Source organism: Taeniopygia guttata, chromosome 1A (genome assembly GCF_048771995.1).
Source record: "Taeniopygia guttata chromosome 1A, bTaeGut7.mat, whole genome shotgun sequence".
NCBI lineage: Eukaryota > Metazoa > Chordata > Aves > Passeriformes > Estrildidae > Taeniopygia > Taeniopygia guttata.
The window spans coordinates 44487483-44515032 of record NC_133025.1 but is presented as its reverse complement, the minus strand read 5'-3'; the positions used below and the strand labels follow the sequence as shown (position 1 = coordinate 44515032).

The 27550-nt window shown below is 39.6% G+C and overlaps 1 protein-coding gene across 9 annotated transcripts in view; it reads right to left on the bottom strand.

Annotated features, from left to right (window-relative positions):
* NEDD1 (NEDD1 gamma-tubulin ring complex targeting factor) overlaps window positions 1-27550 on the bottom strand; it is a 257109-nt gene that overhangs the window by 200226 nt on the left and 29333 nt on the right. For 7 of the 9 annotated variants that reach the window (XR_012053499.1, XR_012053495.1, XR_012053498.1 and 4 more), the window contains one exon: window positions 21491-27550. The exons of 1 other annotated variant lie outside the window; for it this stretch is intronic. Coding sequence is in view for 1 of the 8 variants with exons in the window: in XM_030261846.4 (XP_030117706.4) it covers window positions 27451-27550 (100 nt within the window). In the remaining 7 variants the exon portion in view is untranslated. Of the gene's footprint in view, window positions 1-35 lie in introns of those variants that run through there. One more of the 9 variants, XM_030261846.4, reaches the window with a different exon arrangement.

Below are 27550 nucleotides of genomic sequence, written 5' to 3'. Positions count from 1 at the left end.
ACTGAAAGCAGACCCACAAAGTCCAAACAAACCAATTTGCTCAAATCAATTTATTAAACCACGGTAACTACCATAATTTGTTGAAACTATAATGCCAATATCCTGTGACACTGTCTATATGCATAGCACACTTAAACATTGAAAATTTCAACCATAAAAAATTATAGCAATACACTAATATATGCAACATGAAAGGACAGAAAGACTTTTCCTTCTTATTTGCAAGAAATTATCAATTACAGAACAAGGTGCTTTACTGAGATTTTGACTGAGAAACTCTCTTACCCTTTGTGTAATATTTCAGAATAGCAGCTATTGGCCACATGATATGGCTCTTGGAGAGGGTCCTGTGCAGGGCCAGGAATTGGACTAGATAATCCTTGTGGGTCCCTTCTAACTCAGCATACTCTGAGATTCTGTGATTAAAATCAGAACCAAGTAGAGAAGCTTCTTTTCCCAAGGTGAGACTTTTGCTAGGCGACAAATACCAACATGTTAGAAAACCCTAGATAAAATTACAGCTATACAGAATGTAGGACCACCTTCAGAGAAATACAACCTGAACAATAATCAAAATAATTGAAAAAATTAGCAGTCAATACAGCTCACTAATGTAATATCAAAAAAAAAAATTAGGAAAAAAAGAACAGACTAGGAGAGTCTCATTATACTTTCAAAACTTTTCATTTCTCAATTTCCCGATGTAAACCAAGGATTTAATTTTAATATAAAATTAGTGCCCTATCAGATGAATAACAGAAATATAAATAAATCAGTCTTGCAACTAGTTTAGCCCAGGGTTATAACTCTTCTAAATGAACTAAGAAGCACATCACAGAACTCCCAATGCATTTAAGGAACCTCCTTCTCACAAGAGATGGACCTTCTTCACCCTGCTCAGGGTCAGATTTGAGCATGTTACCTTCAAGCACATGATCATCACTTGATGGGCTCTGCCCAACACAGAACCCTACATAAATTCATAGGCTCTAAACAATGGGATTTAGAAATAGTGGATGAAAAATTTGCTGTGGTGAAGAGGAGATGGAAGACTTAAGACCTAATTAATTCAATCTTACAGAAGAATTAGCACCTCAAGTGATAAAGGAAACAACGTAATACAGACTGAGGGCAAGCAAGCAGGCAATATTTTTTAGTGTCAGTTTATACCTGCTTTGTGCAGTAAACCAACAGCTTCCAAACAAGAGCTGCAAAACACCCCACTGGCTATGAGGCAGAGCTTCATGCTTCTTTAACCCTTCATCTTCCCCATTACAAGGGCTGACATTCACCAGAGGCATTGCCTGATTTCAGCATTTTCTTTCTGATACTGTGGAGACAGATTGGAATTACATCCCCCCATTCCACAGGTAGAAGGGATGCAAGATGGATGAACTACACCTGCCCCAACTAAGAAATATTTTTCCTGAGGCCACCCATATATAGTCTATCATGTATATCCTGCAAAGTTTAAGAAGCAGAACTACTCAGCAGGATCAGATTTGTAGCAGAAAGGTAGACATAATTTTTTTCTTTTCCTGATTAGATGTAAAGGAGAAAAACTTAGAACATATAAGCCTCTGAAAGGCTTAAATGAAAGACTCCTTGTTATTTATTTTATTCAGTTTATTACATGACATTTCATATTGTGGGGAAAGGAAGGTGTGATACCTTCTCACTGAAAGGCCCTTATTTTAAAAATAAAAGTAATTAATGAAAATAATAGTATGTATTGTAGAAATTATTATGCAATAAAATATGCTGTATTATAGATTGACTACATTCTGCCAGTATACAGGTTATGAGGCTGAGAAAAATACTGTTTCTTCTAAAGACAATGTTATACCCACACAGTCAAACACATTTGATAATTTTTTATATCTTTAAGTAGGATTGGGATTATTCTTTAGGTGACTGAAGCCTGCACTGTGGTACATACAACCTTGTACAATGCTCGTTATTAGTGAGGCTTTTGATCATACAACTACTTTGTTGCAAATAAGAACAGCTTTTTGTCATTAGCCATGGTAAGGTGCCAGTTTAACTCATACCGGAACAAGGAAGATGTGAGTAAGCTAAAGTTAAAACTTTGTGATACTAAACAGCAGGTTGCCTGCTGTCTTCAGCATTGGCATTTAAGTTCACTGCAGCTCAACTCATTTTGTAACAGAGGAGATTTATATCAAGCTGCGGGAAGGCATGCCAGCTTCTGGTTCTGTCTTACAGAATTACTATCAAGAACACAGATTATAAGAAGCAAAAAATAAAAGCAAACTTAAGGAAATATTTCATGTGTTACCAAAACTTGTAAAAGTTACCCTGCTGCTAGAATTACTCTCTAAACATCTTGCTCTTTGAAATACTTCTTGAAAAGAAAGATTTTCTTTTCTAATTGAGGTGTATACTGAATTGGAATTCTGTATAAATGCGAGCCAGTCTCAAACTCCATAATTTACTTTTTCCTATACCATCCTGAAATAATACTTACTGTTCATTTGTCCTTTTGTTGCCTCCTTATGCTGAGATCCCCAAAGGTACAGTGCCAACTGCAAAAATTCACAGGGATATTTTGACCATAGTATTAGACTACTTAAATTGAGGAAAAATCACCTTGAGGATAAAACCTGGATAATTTACATCCTAAAAAAGAAAATGTGATTTTCTATGTGGGATACAACCAAAACCCCAAGTTTGTTGTTTCCTCTCAGAATATTACCTTATTAATAGTAGATCTTATGACACACCATTTCATAAGCAAAACTATTTTCAATAGCATTGAAATATTCGACTACGCAAATACAGAAATATAAGGGAAAAAAACCCTCAATTTTTCTTTGTTCAAATATTTAGCTGTGAACATGTTTTTTCAAACACAGCACTGCTAATTAAAATTTTACTGCATTAAGACAGAACTTCTTTATTGGAAAATGTTTGACATCTCCAAGTCAAAAAGAGCTCACATACAAAAATTCCTCCCTATTCTACTGCCTTCCACTGCTGTTACATCAGCCCAATACCTGTGACAAATTAACTCTTCCCTGCAGCCAAGTGAATTTCTGTTAGCGAATTCTTATGGAGGAAAGCAAAAACAGGATAATCAAGAGCTCTGCCCATCAGACAAAATCAGCTGTCATTCTGCTTAACTTCTACAACAAATGTCCTCAGACCCACAGGAGAGAAAAGAAACACCATTTGGCATTTAAACCTGAGATGCCAGGATTCATTAAAGTGGAAAACAAGTCTGGATTGATTACTCCAATTTTAAAAGGTCATGAATTCCTAAGGTTTTTTTTGTTTCTTTTAATGCATATTTAGTTATTTTACCAGGCAATTGTTTTAAATTGTAAATTATGACCCTGTATAATGGGTACTGCCTTAATTAGATTTTAACTATATGCTAATCTGAAAGGGGGGGAAATTGTTTCATGCTTTCTCAAGGTCTGCTAATATCCCTGCATATCCCATAAAAATGCTAATTGAGAATCAATATAGCTAACTTTTATAACTGAGTGACTTAAAGGTGCAGAGTTTCCACAAACAATGGTCTTTTAAAAACATTTAAATTTCATTTGAAAGTACCATTTTTGCTGCCATTGCATGACCAGTGATTTATATCAACCATTTTCCAAGCAGTCATGGAGAGAAAAGCAGTGCAGAGAAGAACATAACTACAGTAAAATAAGTAGACCAACTTATAAAGGCTTCAGATGTGCTGTGTGGTTACCAGGTACAGCATTGAAATCAAAGTCTAGCTTGGTCTTAAAAACAAACCAAAGACCTTCAAGAATCAGCAGTTAAAAACTTTTCGACCTTCAACATTTCACTCAGACTTTGCTCACTCATAAGTCAGTTATAAGTTATTATCACTCCTCAGGTGATAATAACTCATAAGTGAGATTTTTTTTTTCTTTACAGATTGTACTGATCATTTCATTTTTAATCCTAACAAATTTACCACAGTGATGACCAAAGAAATTATGTATAAAGTTTATCAGTACAATCAGCAGCAAAATAGGAGTAGTGCTTTTTCACTCACAATCTCATCTTTTTAAAAAAACTCTTTTTCAAAAACATTTCTCCTTAAAGAAAATAAACATTCTTCTGGCAGTAATGTCAAATTTAAGTATCTGGAAATTGAGAAGAAATAAGGCCAGCACATCTAATGCATCCATAAGATTAGGAGATTAATAACATCCAACCAGCCTCACCCTTGACTGTCAGATGTGGGGTGGCAGATCCCAGCACAAGAGGAGCATTCAGACAGGAGGGAGCAGAGGACAGCTGCACAGCTAATGGGATGTGCCGCTCTAATACTCAGTGCAGTGCAGCAATCAGATGATATACAGCCATCATTGAAAATTGCTCTAATTTGGTGGTTATCACCTATCTTGCTAATATCTTGGTAACAGGAAGAAACACAAATATGTGCTTAAATGTGCACATAAGTTAAAGGCTAATCTTGCTTCCCTTACATCAATTACTCCAATAGAAAATTGGTATGGAGGCAGTTCTGTTGAACCTGACCTTCACACCTGCATCACTGTCTGCAACCACTGACCAAAATGATGACTGTTCCACTCCTTCCCATATCTCAATTTTCCTTGCATAGCCACCAAATTTCATCTTTGGAGTTTTGATTAATACAAGTATTATCACATAGATTAAAATGTATTTAAGAAAAGAAGTTTAGACTTGACTGTTTCAGAAAGGCTCTGTGTTACAGCATGGTTTACAAGTGCTTTAAAGGTAAAGCTGTCCTTATACAGTGAATATGAAACCTGTGAATAATCACTAGTACCTCCTCATGTCTCAAAAACAGCTGAAGACCAAAGATCTAATAAGAGACCAAAATAACACCCATACCCTTTCCCCCATTATGCATCACTTCAGAAGTTCTCTTCTGGAAAAAAGTGCATCTTAAGTTACTTCTAGAGGTTTGTATGTTCACAAGTCCAGAAAGAGCTCCATCAAAACACTCAAATAATCTCAATGTGCTTTAAAATCTGAGCAAAGCTGTACAGGAATACCCAGCAATGTTATGAATTGTGCAAAGCAAATGAGTTTTAATTTGCCAAAGATGCCCACCTGGAGCTGCGAGTCATTTCTACGTGTACACTTCAAAGAGCACCAATGTAAAAATATACATTGCTCTTGAAGATACACACCTAACATCCATCTTCGAAAAAACTTACTTTCTGTCCTGAGCAGCATTTCAGCCACTATACCCATGACTTCTGTTTTGGCTTTTGGTTTCTGTTTTGTTTTATTGGTTGAGCTTTTTTTGTTGTTTTTAGATTGAAAAGCACTTTACCCTTACTAAAGCGAATTGTTGCTTTCCAGAGTGCACTGTCAATGACAATCCTGCATACTAAAATGGTATTAAGTCTTCACAATGAGATTTTCTGTTGGTGCCCAGAAACACATCTGCAAGAAAGGGTTTATTCAGAACTGTGTTTTTACACTAAAATAATAATGTTCATATTCCCTCTCCCTCACAGCTGCTGCTGATTACAGGCTCAAGATGAAACAGCAGAGACTGGCTCTGAAATACAGACCTTAATAATTACCCTTTTTATTTAACTGTTTACCTTCTGATCTGACTCTTGGTATCTGCAGTTTATGATCAACAGGCATTTCTAAAAGCTTTCATATTTTAATTACAGATGCAGGCAGAAAGAGCTCAACAGAACATAGGAAAAAAACCCTTTGTGCTCATCATGGGGCTGGCAGTCTCTAAAACCCTCCCTTGCCTACTTTACCCAGCAACAGACAGAGTGCTGTTGGATGGGAATTTATCATGTCCTCGGGTGATAATAACTAGAATTTCCCAAGGTTAGACACACACCTGTGCTTTCTGCACACGGCCGTGTGCCTGTGGAGCATTTCAGTGTGCTGGAGAGACTAATTTCTGAAGCTCACAATGAAGCAAGCATATACTCAGCCTTTAGGAATGAAAGGACCCTAGAGTTTAAGTGCACCATACACAGCATGTTGGAAAAAAGCATTTGTTTGATGCATATGATTACCTTTAAACATAATTTCTGAACACCAGTGTCACATTAACAGTGTCCATCATCAGTGAGGATGAAAGAATAAAGAGAACCTATAAACGATTAACAACTTCTTTCTGATTAATTTAATAAAAGCATTCATGTTGGAAGGGAACTCTGGAAGTCATCTGGTCCAACCCCCTTCTCAAAGAATGGTCAGCTACACTAGGTTGCTCAGTGCTGCATCCAGTCAGGTTTTGAATATCTCCAAGGATGGAGATGTCACAATCCCTCTGGGCAGCTCGGTCCAGTGCTCAGCCACCCCAATAAGAATAAATCTTTACTGCATTCAAACAGATTTTCCCTTATTTCAGTTAGTGCCCATTGCATCTCATCCTGTCACTGGGTGCACTGAGAAGAGCCTGGCTTCATCTTCTTTACTCACCTCCCCACCAGGCCATTACACTCATGGATAAGATTCCCCTGAGCTTCCCTTCTCCAGTCTGAGCTCCCAGCTCTCTCAGCCTCTCCTTGTATGTCAGATGCTCCAAGACCTTTGATCCTCTCCATGATGCTTTGCTGGACACACTCCACTTTCTTGGAGTGACATAGACAGCGCTAGACACAACGCTCCTGCTGTGGCTCACCAGGGCCGAGCAGAGGGGAGCAGCATAAGTCAGCATGTAATTTTAACTAGATTCAGTGTTGCACACCCCCTTCCCACATGGCTGAGAGGGAATAACCAGTATAACAGAAAGAGCAGTCCTTTCTCATACTTAGGAGCTACAGAATTTGAATTTACACTTCAAAATGTTGTCAAATTATTAAGTTCACACTGCTGTGAAAATAAAACCACTTTCATCCCGAGGTGTAAATCTGAATTAGCAAAATCTCCGGGCTTGTTACACAACCTATAAAGTAAAACACAATTGTCCTTTCACTTGTCCAAGCTTATCATGCGGATGCCAAAAGCATCGCAAAATGTATTCCTACAGTATAAGAGAATTAAAAAAGCAAATCATGATTCATACAAAACTGTTGTGACTCCCAGCCCTCAGATCTGCCACTACAATAGCATCAAATTTACCCTTAGAGACTTTTACTAAGTTAACCTAACAGCTAATAGTAAGACCAGCTAATGAGAAATCTAGAGGACTCCATTTTTATATTTTATGTATATAAATTACATACATATCCATACACATTATTCTAAAAAGAGACCCAGCTCATCTTATATCAACTTCTGAGTAAGCACAGGAGTAAATATAACTAAGTTTGAAACTCTTCCTGTGGTGATTAATTTGTTTTTGCCATGTGTCTTGTGCAACGGGATCTACACATTAGGACAATGAAACATCCTTCCTCTACGTGGGCAGAACATAGTGTGCTATCAAGGCTACTGAAACATGAGCAGAAACAGAAAGATTAAAACCAGCTTTTGAGTGCAAGATATTTTACATGTTATTTAGAAAAAAATACTTTCTGCCTTTTTTTTTTTTTAAAGGCTGAACTTCACCTTACCAGATCACACAGTTCAACTCTTTGTACTACAAATGTATGTAAGACCCTGCATTATAAAGAACGCTGAGGTAAAGGGCATTTTTAAAAAAGCACCAGGGTAGTTTTTAGAACAAACCCACTTGCACCTTAATATGAATACAGGTTCAGGTTGCCTTTTTAAAAAAAAATCTGGGCTTCTAACTCCATATAACTTCTAATTTCCTGATCCTTAACATTTTAGAATACAACTGGAAAAAAAAAAAAAAAAAAAAAACCCAAAAAAAAACAAAGGCAAAACACATCCAATTTTTATACTACAAGGAGAAGTCCCTCCCAAGCAATGTGGTCCCATTCTGTGATTCAGGTAACACCATACAAATGGATGCCTAGAATATTCTCAACAAGAAATGCTGGAGTGACATGCATTATCCTACCCAGGCAACAATCTGGTGAATAAGCATCTGATTAGCATCAAGTAGTTGTTCTTTTTGGGATTATAATCTTTTCTTTGTCATCTCTGACTATACATATATCTGTATAGTGAGATACCTCTCAGCAAAGATTTACAACTACATCAGTAGGGAAGTGCAAACTCACTCTGTCCATGCACTGGAAAGACATTTCTTAGTCGGACATTATCAGTTTGTACACGGCCTCATACATGCACCAGTCCCATAACCATTCTGGTTTATTTTGGGCTCCAATTGCACACCAGGCACCCCTATACCAAAAAGCCTGTTTTGGTACCTATTCTTATGTTTTATTTACATATTTTATATACATGTTTTACATCAGTTTATGTATTTTTCAGCTTTTTGCTTTCTTTAGATTTTTCCAGGTATAGTTTTAAAAGACTAGTTAGAAAAAAAAAATTTCTAATAATTATTCATAAAGCTGGAATTGAAAAATAAAAATGCCCATATGGGCCTTTATGCTTTCTTTGCCAGCTCTTTAAATGCCAGTGTTAAGTTTCGTTTCATGATCAATAGAAAGTTGCAATTATAAAGCAAACAGGAGAAAGTATTTCAAGTTAAGGTAAAACTCTGCCAATGAAGTTCAGCCAAAGTAGAGGGTATTTTCAGGTCCAATCCCAACAGCATTTTATCTACCTGCCCTCCTCCCCCCAGTGCCCTGCCACGCATTTCTTGTTCTTAGGTTCATGTACCTATAAGGAACTGATAGCTCAGTTCAGTGGCGAATAGGAAGTTTTTTGAAAAGTGATTAATTCCTTGACAGTCATTAAGTACTCCAAATCAGTTACTCAATAAACAATAGACTCTCACTAATATAAAACTATTTTTAATATACGTACTGCTTACATTCTTCTTTGTGTTATAGGATCTTTGGGTAGAAATTTGAATTTTACTTCTCCCTGCTTTACAGAAAGAACACAAATGATGTCAAATCTTTTTTCTGTTCAGGTATAAAACTTGCTGCTAGAGACTAGCTAGAACACTGAAGTTTGAAGGCGCAGCCTTATTAAATATTAACATTCTGCTGGATTTTTATATTCCATTTCAATATATTTGTGGCCAATAACCATCCATTTTCCCTCACTTGCAGAAGCCGAGCAGGTGTGCAGGTAGCTGGTTACCAAGACAACATACTGGCAAGGGATTAGAGCAGACACTTGTATGTGTATAACTCTGAATAATGCAAACACTGTTAAGTGATACATTTTTCATTATTCGAATATCACATGATGTTTTATGCCATTTAATATTTTTTTGCCTGTTGAACATGTTCTTGTTAAGAACCCAATTCAAACCTCACAAGCAAATGTAATTATAGTTTCATTATAACAATGAAAATACCACTTTACGCATTTCTTCCATGAGCTCGATAAGCAGTTTTACAAACATCTGTTCCATTTCCTACATCTCACATTTAGAAGAACTAAGCAGCAAGAAAGAGACATTTATAAAAACAAAAGTGAGATGAAGAAATGTATCAAATTCTATCAGATATATAACCACTCCACCAAGAAGGCTGAGTACTTTGACAAGGCATGTCTTTGCAGTAATTCTCTCCTCATTGCTCTAGAGACAGATACCAGTTCTTTAGCAATGTCTTAAATTCTGTTTTGTTAAACTGTGGAAAGCACTGCAGAACATTTTAAAGTGTTCTATCAACAAACTATGAATTACAATGTTAACCAACAACCTTTAATAAAAGAAATGAGCACAGGTAAATAGAAACCACATTTTAAAATGTCTTTATGTTCTTAGAGACAATTTGAAATGCACCTATTCAAAACAAAACCTTTGCAGAGATTTGAATACATATCACCACATCCTAATTTAAATGCTTCATTTTTATTTTACGCAAACTGCCAGAGGACAGAAAACCAATGGCTTCCTCCATACTTCTCATAGTAATAGAACATTTCAGCTGCACCAAAATATGTTGAGAAAAACACAAAATCATGAGAAATGGCTCTTTTCGATCCACTACATACAAGATCAAACAGCTGCATTTTATAATTCAGAAAACCTCAATCTCCACTTTACCCATGACAATCATCCATAATATGAGAGGGAGAAATGCTGAAGTTTCCTCACATAGATGGAAAATGTTAAGCGCTACTGTCATTCTGTCTTCTGCAACATGAAGGAGAAATAGTCCTATCAACAGGTATTTCTAGGACTGAAAGTTAGGAGCAAAAGGTTCAAGTGTCTTCACTTTAAATTTGTAAATTTCAAAACAAGGAAGATAAAACCTGATGCATTTTAATGGATACACCTGGGCTTTTTAAAGGCAAAGAACAGAAAAGACAAGTTCATGTGCTTTTCATCCTCCTTCTATACTATAACAACTTCCTGCTATGAGCAAACCGCCTACCCTTGCCCAAAAGTGTAGCAACACTCATTCTGCCTCAACAAACATTTTCAGGTATGTTTCAGAATCAGATCTCCACAAAACAATTAAAATTACTCAGTTTTTAGCTGATTTCAAACTTTTCACTGAGCTCAGAAGACATAGAGGAACCTGGTGGGTATTAAAACACTTCTAGTAATTGGAACTATCCTCCTCTGAAATACCTAGTGACTAGATAACTCACCTGTCCTGGTGCCTTTGAAAGTCCTGATAAAAACAAAGATGCCTTTGAAAAACCTGCACACCCAGGATCTAAGGGTAGGAGGGAATTAAGGGTAGAACCTCAACCTCAAGAGTGCTTAAAAACAGACTTAAGCTGTTGAAGTTTGTGGGGATGAAGAAAGTGTTTATGTATTTCTCAGTACTGTGCCTTTAGGGCTTTCAATATCACAAAGTCAACAAAAATTAGACTCTCTGAGTTGAAGAACCTTAGTCTAGATCTTCACAGATGAAAAATGCAAACCCTGGAAACACTTCAGCACTGGTGACTGATCACTGGAGAAATCCCATTCAGTTCAATGAAGCAACTTGCATGGCCAAAATGATGCTTTTAATTAAGTATTTCCAGGATTCACATTTTTAGTTTTGCTGCAGCCTGCCCAGAAAAAATGAGAGACTCAACCTGTCAACTGCTTAATTAGACTGGGTTTCAATTCTCAGACTAGCTTCCTCCAAAGAAAGAGCCATCTGTTTCATGTTGCAAACTCCCCTAATGTCTCTCCTGGCTTGATACGGAGTTCAAGATAAATACTTGTTAAAATCAAAGATCTGACCATGCAAAGAGACTTCTGTAGGGTTAATGCCTCCATAAGCTCACTGAAGTTAGAGAGACTTTACGGTAAATTTAATTTTTTTTCACCCTGCAGCTCTTCCCTGCCTGACCACTGGACTCACTACCTAGTAAGGAAGGAAGATAAGAGACAATACAGATAATCAAAATTCCAGATAAAATGTGTTGAAATTTAAAATTCTACAAGCCTATTTCATAGTGTAATTTTTAAAGAATCAACTAGTTCTCTGCTCCTATTGCTTTTCGCATAATATTTGTGCCCAACAGCAAAACAGTGGCATAGTACACAACTAAAGTTTCTTGTCATTAGAAGTCAGACCAGTATGTACCTCTTGACCTACCACAAGCATGAAGTGCTGGAGAAACCTCAGCAAGCAGCCAAATGCCCACCCAGATGCTTGCTCACTCCTCTTCAGCAGGAAAGGGGGAGAAACAGGATGACAAAGCTTGTGGGTGGAGATAAAGGCAGAGGTATTGCTTACAAATTACCTTCACAGGGAAGACAGATTTGACAGATGAAAACTCCTTCAATTTATTGTCAAGGGAAACACAGACAAACATTAAAGCAACATCCTTCCTCCTTTTCCTTCCAGACTCGATTTCACTCCTCATACTCCTCCAACCCCTGAGCAGCGCAGGAGAAACGGGGGCATTACAGTCAATCCACAAGTCTCTACCACCCCTTCCCTCTTAGCTCTTCTCCCTTGCTCCAGCCCAGCTTCTTCTCAAAGGCTGCTGTTCTTAAGGAAAAAACGTGTCTGCAATGTCGGCTCCTCCCCAGGCTACAGCATCTGCTAAGGTATCAGGAAACACTTCTTTCTCCTCTCCTCCTTCTCTGACCTGTTTCCCTCTACTGTTTGTCACACTTTCCCCCCTCCTCCTTTTCCTGTCAAGCATTTTTTGCCCTTTATTAAAATAAGTTTCTACAGAGGTGCCACACGCATGGGCGCTACTGTGTCCTGTGCTAAGTCCACTGGAGCTGGTTATGTCCAGCCTGGGGCAGCCTCTGGGCCCTTCACAGAGAGACCACCATGGCAGCTCACCACTTTCAAAACTGTCCAGGGACACCCAAAGCAACGTCAAACACCTAGAAGTTCTTGGAAAGAGAGATTGAACAGTATATCAAAGTCTCAAATCTCAGCCAGAAATCAAACACTGTGACATCATCCACAAGGAATTACAGATTAGAGTGGGGCAAGAGAGGAAAACAACCCTTGTGATATAACAATAAAGCTCTGGGGATGTTAAGGAACAGCAGAAGAGAATTACCTCTTTTGAAACAGGACCATAAAGAAAGCCACTTCATTTTAGCTCTTAGAGATGAGGGAGAAAGTTTCCTGAACTTAAATCCACTCATCTTCACAATATAACCACAATTTCTCAACTGCGTTTACAGCAGCAGCACTGCAAAAGGCTAAGCAGCACTGACCCCAGTAGCAGCACAGAACTGTTTGTGCTGGAGAGATCACAGGCCCGTGAATAATTACCCACTCTGTTCCAGCCACTTCTGAGACATTGCTTTATGAGATTTTGTGTTTCTTAACCTTTATGTTATTGTGCTCATATCATGATCAATTATGTAGGTTTTAGGTTGGTGCACTTGCCCAAGTGTTTCAGCTCTGCTGTTGTTGAACTTTGGTCTCTAAGATTTCTTCATGAAACAGCATATATTTGTATCAATATCCACTGCATTTGCCTACAGCATTTCCCTTGCTAAAGGGGGCTCTTACATGTCTTCAAAGAGGGGCTTTTAAAGATGTAACATAAACATGACTCTGTTCAACTTAATTACAACGGAAAGAGATATTCCCCATGGTCTCTGGCAATACAAACATTATAGAACAGACGCTTCAACTAAGAGCTAATCTGATTTTAAAAAAACTTGTTGGCAGACAATTTTAGTTTAAGCTTCCACAAGAGTCCAATATGTTATATTTCATTTTCTTGAGGTTATGTATGTTATCTATTTAAGAATCTAATATCTCATTTTTAATAATAAACCTAGAGCATTTATACTAACAGCTTTAAAACATTCAATACCATCAACAGCCACCCTATTAGCCATTATCACACACACATAGCTGCTTGTACTGTGATGGCCTCCAGTAAACAAACTGGAAGAGAAATTAAATTTTCACACTAACATAAATACAACTCAGTAACTTCTTTCATAAATGATACTGTTTATATATTAAATTTATATTTTTCAGGCAAAAGAAATTATAATATCCAATAGTACCACTTTTCCATATGTTTTGGGTGGGGTTTTTGTTTTGTTTTTTAAATCAAAGCACTGCTTTAATTTGATCCTCAAATTTATTACCATAGCCTGAAACTTCTGAATTGCAAACCACTAAGTTTTGCATCCTGCTGTTGATTCTTCTTTAATGAGAGTAAACATTGCTGTTCATCCTCTCCAGCCTTTCAAATACCTTTTACATAATCAGCCTCAGAGTTCTATTGAATCCTGTAGAGTTAAACTGCAGGATTTCTGATACGGTTTTTTATCAAATCCAGTGCTGCTCCAGAAACTGAGCAATAGCACTGTTTACAAAACCGCTCCACCATTTCCTCCCACTAATAGAGGAAAAAAAATAAGCCAACTATAAAATCTAATTGTGTTTCATAGTTTCAGTGTCTGATAATGGAAGAATTGCAATTACTTCAAATGTCTTTCTTCACAGCTAGAGACAGTTACAGACACCTGTAAAGGTAATATTTTCAACCAAGAGCTCTTACAAGTATTGTTTTTCCTGGACATCCATTTCTGTCAATGCACACACAAGGATGATGTGTGCTGCAGCACTCACAGTGACAATTTCTCATCATTTTACCCTAACATGTCTGACCTAATCATCCAGAGGGACAGCTAATTGATTTTATAGCTTTGGCTGAGAAGAGTGGCTAAAATTTAGTCCACATGAAACTGAGGCAGTATGGACATAAAAAAAAAAATAAAAATTAAAAACTTAGTAAGGATATCAACTCATGCCTGAAGCAGTATGGTATGACTCCAGTGTGCATACATGCTGAAGCTGCATTTCGATACTCAAATGGAAAATGAGTAACTGCATTTTTTTCTGCATTCACAATCATCTATTCTTTATGCCCAGATTCAGCACAGACTTAAAACTTCCCAAGACCCTAAAAAAATCTCAAGTTGTAGAGCAGAACAATGGAAGACACAAATCTGGTGAGGAGAAAAAGGAGTCAGGGATCATAAACACTGTCAATTGGGCATGGAGGACCTGCAGTAGCAGGAAGCTGAATTTACTCTCTGTGTTGATTCTCTATATAGAAAGACATCTAGGATTGCATCTACAGCAAAAAACCACACAAAATCTTATTTAGTTCTGATGGCTCCCAGTAAGCAAGCAGCAGAATGCTTGCAGCCCACTTAGAATTTTTTATAATATCATCACGGTACAGACATACATAATAAAACATTTATTCCTTCCCCAAATACTTAGTAAACAGATAGCTAGAAACATGTAGCTTAAAGCTGTGGCTATAGGCTCCTCCCTACCTGCCAGAACATACTGAATATCATCCGAAAAAAATGCCATCACACAAAGACATACACCAGTCTTGGTAAGGTGAAACAGCCACCTGCTGCAGATGTAGTTCCAGCTAATCCAACCTACCTTTGTGTTATAGTGTCTGAAGTTTGCCCTGGGAATGCTGCTTTCCCCAGCTGGTTACTTTGGGAATTAATTTTTTTTAAAAACTGAGATTAGAGTACCAGGGTACCAAACCGTTATGGGAAAAACCTGAGCAAAACCACAAGGCACATGGAGTCAGCTTGGGTTCACAGGATCTCCTGCCCTCTTTTAATCTTAACAGGTTGGTTCTGATGCCTACAAAGACAGCAGTGGATCTCCACTTTAGCACTCCAGTTGTAGGAAGACTGGTTAACTTGGCATTAGCATAGAATGTAAACCTGTATTCATTTGAAGTCTACCGCTCCAACCTAATAAACACCCTCAAAAGCCAAGTAGCTCTTTGTGGAGCCAGTGTGGCCCTGTCAGACCCACATGGTCAGGAAATGCCCAGAAGCATCAGTACACCCGAGATGAATCCAGAAGGGCTCAGTACAGTCTGAATCCCACGGTATTGGTGCTACCCAACCCTGCCAGAACTGAGCAGGTTCTTCACAAGGCCAGCTCTGCTTACAGTCTTTTGTTGTCTGATCACACACTGGCAGCTGGAACTCGACTGTATCCCTACACCAGGATAAAAGATGTAGTAGATATCCTCCTCCACCCCTCAGCACTATCTCCTCAGGTCACAAAGTGCTTTAGCTTCCAGAGTGCTACAGTTTGTCAGGTGGATGGTTCACAGCGAGTGCATCTTACATGTGGCAGCAGACATGGATCTTTGAGTAAAGCTACCAATGGCAGCATACCACATAAAATTTTAGCTGTGCCCTTTTAAGCAAGGTGCCCTTATTTAACTTCTGTACCCCACAGAAGCATTAGAAGAAAACTAAAAATGCTTCCCCGCTGCTTTGCAGTTTCAATTTTTTTAGAGGATAACAAAGAGTCCATGAATTGTCCACACAGAATTTAATTGGTGCAGTTTAGAAGAATTCAAAAACTCACTGTATAGTTACATCCTTGGCATGGAGCAATTAGAGCTGGCTAAAATTTTTCAAAACCCATGCTGCTACTGCACCTACTCGAAGACTGGGTCAGTCTTTGTTATGTGAGCTATCTTCAGAAAGAAAAAGCTGACACTGAAAGTCTGCAAAGCTCCTAATTGCCAGACTTCTAAAAGAAACCAGAAAGATAGATCAATTTCAATTCTCCCCAAGAAAACCACAGTAAAACTCTGGGGTTTGTTTTATGATCTGTATCGCTGGCAATGGAATTACTCTGGAATATTTCAGAAATGTGGAGCCTCTTCCTCAGTAGGGGACAAAAGGCCAAATAAAAAAGTATCTAGCTTCAGATTAATTATATGTTCTACCTACAGTCCATAGTACTTTTTACAGACATACATGTTTTTATTGTCTTCTCTTTAATATTTGAAAGATGTCCTACAGCATCCTTCTACTCTCCCACAATCCTTTTCTTTATTTCCACAAAGTCACTAAAAAAGCAGAGACTCTTCAAGACGTGTGCAGCGATGCTGAATTTCTTGAAGGAAGCAGTGACAGAGCTATTATAACAGCTTTTACCCCTAGGGCAGAAAGTCTGGTAAGAGAAGGGTCCAGGACAAGATAACTTCAAGGAGAAGCTGTAAAAAGAGGTCTTACACAATTAAAACTGCAACTGCTGAATGTGTTCTGCTGTTCCAAAACTCACAAGCACATGAGACAGATAACAGCAGTGTTGCTGAAGATGAACCAGACTGCTAAGAGAATACAGAGAATGAGACAGTCCTTCAGACACATTTTAAATATGAAAATAAACAAACAAAAAAAAATGACAATAAAACAAAAACCCACAACAGCAAAGAAATTACTACAGTAAGCACATGAAAGAATCATTAAGTTCTTCACTGGAGTAGGGCAGACTTCATGTTAAATGTACATATACCTCTCAAAAGAAATTACTATCGCCACTCATTTTCCAGAAAACCCAAACAGATGCTGAACAGTGGAGCCGACACATGACATCTAATAAGAATGAGTTCTCAGGGATAGAAATTACTGAGATAGAAGCAAAATCCAAAGAGCTTATTGCTGTCAAGTCTGGGTGGCAGAACCATCTTAATCACAGAACGTTGAACAAGCTGGTACATGAAATTTTAAGTCTGATAGCACAGATATTAAATAAATCCATCAAATGAGGGAGTACCACGTGACTGAAGAAAGCCAAATATGGTGTCTATACTTGGAAGGAAAGAGGGGAAAAAAGTCATTTTAGTAGCACAGACACATCAGTCATCTACAGATAGCACACAGATCTTGACAAAAGAATGGAAAATAAAAGCAGATCAAATACATTACAGAAGACTTATCAGAGGATACTAGTCCAAAATGTCTCTTTTCTGTTCTATTCCCACAAAAAATGGGAACACAATTTGTTTGGATTTTAATAAATCATTTTGCAAAATACTCCATAGGTTAAACTGGGAAAAGTGGCAAAAGTCAGCAAAAGTATAAGATATATAAGTCAGATAAACTATTTAGAAGATGAGCAAGGGGAAATTACCAGGCAAAAAGCTCATTATTAAGAAGCTTATCAATGTCATCTTTCAGGATAATGTTCAACTCTATCCTAAGTGAGGAGTGAAGAAAAGCATGTCAACGAACACAAAACAAGGTTTAGCAGTGCAAGATGCAGTGTCTGTAAGAACTGTGAGTGCAGGATGATTCCAAATTATCACTGTGGTTCCATCCTGAGACCAGGAAAATGCAGCCAAGAGAACTGATGTTGCTTTCAGAACTGTTTTGAAGAAGTGCCCTGGCACTGGCAAGAGGCTTAAGGTGAATCTAAAGAATCCTAAAGAAGAACCTAAAAATTCTAAAGACCACAGATTTTCTGCAGCACACTTAGGTCTTCAATCTCTAGAAATTTAGGTTCTATTAAGAAATCCCAAAAACTAGAATACTCAAATTGCATCCGGTCACCTGGTACTGACCTTTAAACTGTGGCAGCTGTGTTGCTAACAGTTTGTCAATGAGGAAGCTCGAAGGTATGTCAGGTGTGTCTCCAGAGGCACACTTGCAGCAACAATTCTACTATAAGCATGCTCATAAGGTAAAAGCCATGCCTTTTCACGTATGAAACACTGTGATTTGTCTAAGCCAAAATGAAAAACACAAAACCGTCTTTCAAACCAGAGGACAAAAAGGAATGCATGACCATTTGTTAATATGGGAACAAATTACTTTAAACTAAAAATGACAAGGATTTGACTGCCAGAGTTTTTCTTCTAGTAAAGGGAACCATAGAGAATTGTTTGACTGACGTGAGGATGAAGCCAAGCTGTGTCTGAGGAGAAGCTTCAGCTGCAGAGGACTGTATGTTGCACCTATCAGTGGTAGCAGAGACAGAACCTGGTGATGGGGTAGCACTGCCCACCAACTTCAACACCAAACCAAGCCACATCTGGCCAAACTTTCAGGTCCTCTTTTTTCTCTGCTTGAGTGTGTCACCTGCTGTGTCTTTCTCCATTCAGATGGCAAGCCCTCCAGGACTCTGACTGTGACTTATTAGGTATACATATGGTTCCTGACAGAAGCCCCAGTAAAGCCTCAAGGCTTTACCAGACATGGTTAGAAATGATGCAGCCATGGATAAAGCAGTGAGGCTTAGCAGGTGGGCAGGATGCATGAGGACAGTCTGTAAAACTGTAAAACACAGCAGTGTAGGGGGAATTTAAAGCTGTTAGATCTGTTGAGCTGTTAGATCACACAATTTGTATTTGCTGCCTCCTGTATGGAGCTGGTAAAATTCATACTACAAACTCAATCACATAAAATATTAATCAAAGAATTAATATTTGAAGACATAAGAAAAAAACCTCAAGACAATTCCTATTTTGAATAATTTTCATCCTATTTAAATCATGTCTCAGGTTTACATCTACTAATAACAACTTGTTCTCCCAAAACAATGCAAGAATGGAGTAAATATATATATAAAATCAAAGCTCAAATAAGGTACACATGAACATTTTACAAGACAAAAAGTACAAACATTGTCTCAAACTCGGTGCCAACAGACACTAAGCTCTGTGTGACAGAATTCTAAGTGCAAGTGTGGTGGCAGGGTTTGTGTTATGCAGACCAGCAGAAATCAACATGCAAAACCTGGTGCCCAGACCCTGCTCCAAAGACAGATTTTAGGCTCTCACAGGGATCCTTTCCTCATGCTCGTGTAGCTCATTATAGAAACCAGGGAAGGATAAGGCTTGAGGACCTAAAAAAGAGGTTCAGAGACATCTCTGGGCAACCACAGCATCTTCCAATAGAACGCCTATCTTCCCAGGTAACTTCCTTCCCTACCCTGAGTCACCAGGGCCCATGTCCAAATTCTTCCTGCTTCCTTCCATCCCTCCCTCTTTCCACCTCCTGACACAGCCTGGCATGTATTTCATCTGCATTTAAATAACCTGCTGGTCACTAGGTACTTTGGAAATGCAGAGAATTTCCTTTTCTGTTTGAGGATGTGGTTTAGCCTGAGCCTGCAGCTGCAAGGAGCTGCTCAGGGAGGTCTGCAGTAACCCTGGGCTGCAACATTCTTGCTTGCTCAGCGAGGATGGGACATCCATTCCTTAATTACACAGAGATGACAGGTAAACGTCCAGAATTTTATTACTGACACATATTTTTCAGAGATTTCTAAACTTGGCAAGAATTAAATAAAAGCAGCAGAGCATTTTCCTCAAAAAATACCGACTTCTGTCAAACCTACCCTACAATGCCATGACAGAAGGGGCTTTTGCAAGTGACAAAGCAATAAATTTTTTTCCCCACACAGTCATTTTTAAAAATAACCCTAAGCATTTTGATGAAGCATCAAATAAAAAGGCAGATGGCATGAAAAATTTCAGTACTAATATTCTGGAGTTTACTACAGCTTACCAAGAGGGAGCTCCCAGCCCTGACAGATAAAGAGTATTCCCATCTTACAGTTCAATAAGCCAACTGATTTTGATGCCCTGAGTCCCATATCAAACTCACTTCAAATAACTGACTACATGTAGAGCAAAAGGTGTTTACTCTAGCAGAAACATCACAGACTATTTCAAATTAAGAAAACTTCACAGAGAATGCTTTCTTTTTAATTTTGGAAAACATTCAATAAACCAAAGAAGGGTTATCTGGAACAGATGAAACTGCAATGAAATTTTAGGCCAGAAAAAAACTAATCGGCACCAAGAACTACTTTCAACTTTATGGAAACCACAAGCAAGGCTTAGAGAACAGAAATACCAGCTCAATCAGCTCCAGTGGGAACCACAGTCAGCAGAAATGCTAGCTTCATTGTATTGTATTAAGTGGGGGAAAAAAAAGAAAAAAATAAAGGCACATTGACTAAGATGTAAACACTGTGTTTAAAAAACTGATAGTATATGCCAGCCTGGTAATCAGCAGACTGGTTCTTTCTGTATACTTGAAATCACAGTAGCATGCTGAACACGCTGCTTTGACCAAACTGCAGTACTGCAAAGCCTACAGACTAAAGAAAGACCAATGCCTATTACGCTAAAATTCCATTTATGAAGGACAAATTTCTCCCATTTGACGAGGGTTAGGCAGTGTGACAGTAAACATAATGATGAGTAGCCTGTGCAAGTGCCTCCATTTTTGATGGCAAGGCTAGAGGTGAGGCCGCACTAGAGGGAAGAGCTTAACAATGGCAGCAGTAGCTGTGCTGTACAGAAGATGAAACCAGAAAAGTCTTTATTGTTGCTGGTGATTACACAGCAAGAAGATCTTGCCCACAATACACCAAGTTAGCCAAAACTAGCCTCTCTTCCAAACTGGCTGAAAAACAGACCATGCTATCTGACAGTGTTCCTCTAGAGAATTCTGAGCCTAGCATGAGTTCAACCACCTACAGCACAGGACCCACAGAATTCAAGGAGGCAGAGCTGGAGTACTGCCCCATGATTTCAGGTATGCATGAGGACACTAAAAGTAATGGTGAGCAGCCAGAGGAAAATAAGAGGTACTGAAGTACAAGGGCAGCTGGGGAGTGGTGGATGATGGACATCAACTTCAGTGAATAGGTGGAGGAAACATTGTAGGAGACCACACTTCACTGACTCAAACATTCCCAAATTACTGTTTCTTCAGTTGTTGTGGTTATGTCCCATCCAATCCAAACTTGCTGTGGTGAGGGGTGCAGAGAGAGGGGAAGAAACATGACATTCCTTCCGTATCCCACTCCAAATGCCTCTGCATCCAGCCTCTGCTTCTCAAGCATGCAGGTTTTCCCACCTTCACTCCTCTCCATGATGTAGTTTATATAGTTTTATATGGATGTAAAAAAAACAAGGCTGCTGGAACACACAGGTGGGACTCTCACATCTAATAACTTCTCAAATATTACTGCAAATCCCTTGCCATTCTCTCCAGAGACATCTTACTACACTTATTATTTCATTTCCTGTTTGTTCCATTTTAAGTTTCCTTTTATTTAATTTCATGCAGCTTGGCAGAATAACATCAAGCAATTAAAATGAGGCACATATAACACTCAGAAAAATACTGCAGAAGTCTCCAATGTTCTCTATATTGTTTGAATTAATTCACATTTCACATATACTGGCCTACGATGCCTCTTTCACTCTGCACTTCACTCCCATTAGCAGATATTATAGTTAAGTTATGTAATTGAATCATTATTCATCAGTAAAACATCTACTTACTCACCAGTTTTATACCTTCATTGTCTCTCATGGTAAACTCAGCCCAGAGATGAGTCCCAAGGCAGGAGAGTCTCAGCAGCAGGAATGCAACCATTGATCTTGGCCCACAACCACGCAGTAGGTTTTTGCTCACTGTAGAAATCACTGCAAAAATTTCCCTTTAGTTTGGGACCTCACCACACAAAAACATAACCCTTAATTTGAAAACAAAGCACATTCCCTGTTCTTGCAGTCGTGAAACCACCGACATGGATCAAATGAAATCCAGCACAATATCATCTTCCCTACTCTGGAGACATCCTGAGCAAATCTGAAAAATTAAGAACAGAGTTGTTCAGCTAATCAAGTTGATGCAGAAGCCTAAATGAGGGAGGGCAGGTGGGGAAGTAGCAAGATCTTAATCAATTCTGTGTCCCTGATGAGCTGCTCAGGCACATCCAGTTAAAATTGTCAATCTAAATTCCAAACTGCTGAAGTGTTCACCATCATTTACAAAGCTGTAAAAAGTCAAAACTCTTTCCAGCCCCTCTTCCACCACTCAATAATGTAGTAAAACAGTGTCAATATAAAAGCATATAGCACCTTGGCAATAGAACATACAGAAGAATTATATGAAGTGTAGTTAAAATAATTAGTTTCAAGTCTCTGTTTATATGTTCCATTCCTTTTGCTAAGAATCTGTCTTGTTTTTCCATTAGAAGTTGCTAAATGGTTTCTAGTTTACTGCAAAATTGGACCAGGGTATATGTCATACCTTCTATCACATCTTTGCAACCCTATGCTGGTGAGCTGAAAACTTCAGCACAGTACCCCACAAGGAAATTTCCACTGCAAGTCTGATTTGCCCAGCAATCATGTAATATAGAACAATTGCTCTGAACACTGTGTTTCGAACTATCATGCACTTATTCATTCAGTCCTTACAAAAGCACAGTTAAAACACTCATGAGAGGTTTAATTTCTGAAGTCACTAACAAATAGGATTGTCTGTAACTTCAAATCCCAAGGGGGCACCACATGCACTGCACTATTTCAGGCCAATTAGCACGTTGTTTGGGAATTAGCTCTTAAAACAACCAGTGCATTACATCATGAAAATAACAGTTTCCCAATTGTTCTAATGAATACAGAAGAGGAAACTGGAACAAATCCTCTGCTGGTATAGATCCATCTAGTTCAGCTGGGCTCTGTTACAAATAATTTCAGTTTATTACTTAGAAAGTATGCAAGTACAATAGCAATCCATTTGAAATGGAAAAAATCCCTGGCACTTTCTGTGAATCACCACATGATTATTAAGATAATAAAATTAATCACAGGTTTTCTATCTCAGCCTTGGTGGCTTTTATAGTTTTCACTGTTGTAGCAGTGAGACTATACTTACTCTCTGTAAGCAAACAGTAAAACACTGTCTAGAAGTTAAAGCATTTTCCTGAGTCTTTCCATTATCACAGTTATTCCCAGACTATGAAACTCCTACGCTTTGTACCTGTTGGTTATGCCTTTCCCCTAATTTCAGGATAACATAATGCAGCTTTATGATCTCAGAGAGTAAAATCCAGCCATTCATCTTCAGCCAAGCAATCAAGGAACACAATGAACATCATAAGTTTCACTTTTAAAAGCTACTGTTCCTTAAAATGAGGTAACACTTATTTCAAATTTATTTACAAGTTGTTTATCCAACTCATGCAGCTCAATAAAATGAGAGGTTCATTACTCTGCCCTCCCTCAGCCACATGCCAGGTACTTTATTTTCAGCTGAAACCACAGGTTCATCTCTGCTTGCTTTCCTAATACATTTCAAACCAAATAACCATCAACCTTCACATATGGTCTCAAGCATACTTTTGACTTTGTTTTTGTTTTCCTCTGCTTCAACACCTCCTCAGATTAATTCTCTCATACCAAACACTGATTACCATCCAGTCTTGTTTTATTTACTACCTCCTCCTGGGTTTCACCCACTTACATTCTTCCAACCTGAAGCTGTCTGGTGCCAAGCACACAAGTGTTTGTTTTCCCTGTGCTACAAATTCCTGCTACAAGCATCAGTGTGACTCAACTCCAAACAAGTATTAGAACAGTGCTTGCATTAATTGTTGGTTATTCCTGGCAGCCCTGGAGAGTCTTCACTTGAAGAAATGGTCTCTTTAAACCATTTTAAGCTTGATCCCCCATTATATGGCAACTAGAGGCCAAAATAAACAGAAAGAAGAAAGAGGGCACACATCTAAAATAAGAAAAGGTTAAGAAAAAGTCCTTCAGTCATATGAAAATGACTCTTTCATGACTTCACAGTCCTGTGCCCTCACTCCTTTAAGCGCATGACCCTACAATGTTCAGCACAGTCAGCAAGCCTGAAATGAACTTGGACATGCCTGCAAATGGATGAAGGGCAGGATGTACATGCACTACCCAACTCTGAGCTCTTAAATTATTGACCTGGACTTCCAGGCACACCCTCAATGGAGAGAAACACATTTTCACTGCATGGAGTGGAAACTCTCTTTAGAATGTGGATATCTGCTCCTTTTCTCAGCTCTGCATAGAACACAATGGGTTGGAAGACTCTCTCTCAATGAAAAACAGAGAAACAAAGGCATCTGTAATATCTATGCCACTTTTTGAGACTTTTTTACCCAAGGACCACAGCTGTATGATATCACAACAGTCTACTCCAGGGGAAACTAATACCCCTAATGGCCTCCACAAAGCCATGTAATTCACTCTTGAGAAATGTGTGAATGACCACAGAGTCCACCGCCTTTAGAAATTAACAAAAAATTTTCTCTCCCTTCCTGAACTACAGCCATTTCACAAATAAACAGTCTCAGAAGAACTCCTGTCAAATTGAAAAAACTACAAAAGAAGAAAAAGGTGATTTGCCTCTGAGGAACATGCTCTGCTGTGCACTGAAGCCTAAAAGGGTTGCAGCTAGTGAGTCAGAGGCTTTAAAACCTCGTTGTTGCCTTTACTCCTTATTTCCACTCCTACTGACCAGAGGCTGATAGGAAATTCTATTATTGTTTAAAGACACAAACAAGATAGTCAAAATAATTCAGAATCCAATCAATACATTCTGGCCACAAATAACAATTCTAATCACAATTCCACACCCTGTTGAACTAGCTTGAAGGTCATCTGGCCCTAATCTTGGTGTTTCTTTTCCGATCACATTACTACCTCCTTTAACTTATAAAGAATAGCCTGACCTGAACTTCTAACCAGTGAAAACAAGTGCATGAATCCATGCTTAAACTCTAAGACCATTAAGTACTTAACTGTATCTAAGTATGAAAGGTAAGAGCTAAAGTTGCCACCTGGCTCCTGTAAGCACCTGGCAGACCCCCATTCTCTGCTGCAAGACACATGAAGAACCACTATAATCTGACAACACTGAGTTACCTTATGCCATGGTTTCTAGCCAAGCTTTGAAAGACAACAAATAAGATTGCCCTCTGAGTGGGGTCACTCACAGGACCAGAAACAACATGAAAACTCTATATATATATATATATATATCCATATATATGTATATATATATATATATATATATATGGTTATGGTCCACTCAAAGGTGGCCACCAAGGTCCCATAAGCAAGACTCTTTTTGCGGTTGAGACCTGCCATCTCTAAATTCTTTCAAAACCCATGTCAAAGGGAATGGGAAAAGGAGACTGTATGTTCTCACACTTTTAAAAGAAAGGACTGAGCTACAAAGGGCCTTAATTCCCCCACAGTTTGCACCTGCACACCTGCTGATACAGCCCAGCCACCCTGGAGTCATGTCTAGCACACTCTCAGGGTTATCTTGCACATGTGTGGCATTAGCAAGGATTGATGTTCTTCAACAGCTGTCAGACCTTGTGTTAAGGTGATGATTTCAAGACTTCAGATAACTTTCCTGGCAAATGAACGTGAATTTGATAATGACTAAAAGCATATGACAAAGACTATATGTTCATAGGCTACTTATCACGACGGAGGAGAATTCTACCTCTAGTCCCCGCTCTACCCAAATTGAAACAGTAATACTGACTAATCTTACTGTTTGGCTGTTTTGATCTCCACTGGTAACATTTTCTTGCAGCAGAGAGGTGAAGCAGGGCACCCCGCAATGTCAAAGTCACTCAGACCTCTGACTATGGGGTCATGTGAAGTCTCACACTCCTATTAGTAGCTGCATAGCTACAATAACACTGGGTTAGAGAAGGTCTGGTCCTCTAAGAGAGAGGTTATAAATACTCACTGAAATAGTTTAAACTACTTTTCCCCTTGCTTTTAGCTTTAGGAAGTTTACTATTTTCACAGTGGAAGGAAATGAGCAACCACAAAAGAGGTCATCTGCTAGCATCCTAGTCTTTCACTTCTTCCTTAAGCCCCTAGTATGTAATGTAGGTCCTGGTAAATATTTCATATCTTAATTACAGAGAATAATTATAAGTTTAAAAAAAATCATTAAAGTGATATTGCTTTCATGTAACTCTGAAACGAAATTTAAATTGCTTTTCATCTCTTCCCCGTAAACTGTTGGAATGAAAACCTAGTTGTCAGGCTTCTTCAAAACGGACCTATCCTGCTCGGGCAGAGCACTGCCGAGGCGAGCCCACCCCAGGAGGATGGGCACGGGCTCAAGGACAGCCGTTCGGGCCGCGGCGGTCACGGCTCACGCCGGTGGGTCACTTACCGCTCCGCTCCGCTCCGCTCGGCTCGGCCTGGGCTCGCCCGCGCTCGCTGCCCGGAGTGAGGCCGGACGGAGCCGAGCCTGGCGGAGCGGAGCGGGGCGCGGCCCAGCCGCGGGGCGGCCCTGCCCTCTGCGGGGGCCCGGCGGTACTGCCGGCCTCCCGCCGCACCTGGGGCCGCGCCGAGCCTCCGGCGGGCGGCTCCGCTGGCACGCCGCTGCTGCCGCGGGGCACGGCCGGGGACCTGCGGCCGCCTTCCTCGCCAGGCACGGGCGGGACCGCCGCGGAGCGGTGCTCGGCAGGCAGCGCACCTGCAGCTCCCGGCCCGCAATCGCAGGCGGTGGGCGGCGAGCGGCGGGAAGGCGCCCCGTGCCTGCTCCTGGGCTTGTCAGCCCGTCCTCCCGCCCACCTGCCCCGCCGTGCAGGGAACACGCTGTGCTCCGGCGGCCCCGGGAGAGGTGGGCGGCAGCACCCCAGAGCCAGGTCTGCTGCCACCTCCACGGCCGCGGCCCGAGTGTCTCATGCCGAAAAGCTGAGTGAGGTCTCACTCGTTGCCCCTTAGCGCCATCCTTCCCTCCACCTCTTCCATGTCAGTGTTCATTGCACGACCCCGCGGGTTCCAAATTATTTTCTTGTTTTTAAAAAGAGCCCTCAGACAAGCCCGCTGAAGTCTTACTAAGCTATCCCACCCTCGGGGATGTTAATTTGATCCCCGATACAGAAATAGTACCAGGAGTAGCTGTACTGCTTTCTCCTTCAGAGTTTGCCGTGGCATTATCAGGAAAACCCAATATGTGGCCGAGACAAGTATATGGATAGAAAAGTATGTTTACGCTTAGCCTTGGTGTGATGGAGTGAATGCTCATTGAAAGAAGCATTTCAAGGGCCTGGAGGGCTCCTGTTATTGAATCCTCAGTGCTGTGTCTCAGTGTGTGGTAAGGGCTGTAAATCCTCTGAGAGTTGTTTTCATTCTTCGATGCTCTTAACACACAGCAACAATGGCAAGAAATGTCTCCATCTTTTCTGATGCAGCTGGACTGACTTCTATTAGCCAAGCCTTGTGGTCTCTAGGTTAAGCTACTACCTACGAATTTACTAGGAAGAGCAGTATCAGTGAAGAAAATTACGAAACAGCTCATCTGCTGTGTAATGGAGGCATTAGAGGGAATTTTTCAAAGAGCGTTAGCTGAGAGGAACAGTTGCACTAGTAGCCGGAGTTTTCTCTTCAATTGTAGATCAGCTTCAAGGTCCCCATCTTCAAAGGAGATTAGCAGGTGAATCAGGTTAATTGCTCAGGCATCATTAGGTCTGTTTCTCCCTCCTTCCTAAGCATGCCACGAATCAACACGTAGTCGGGTTTCTCAAGCCCAGTGTTATTG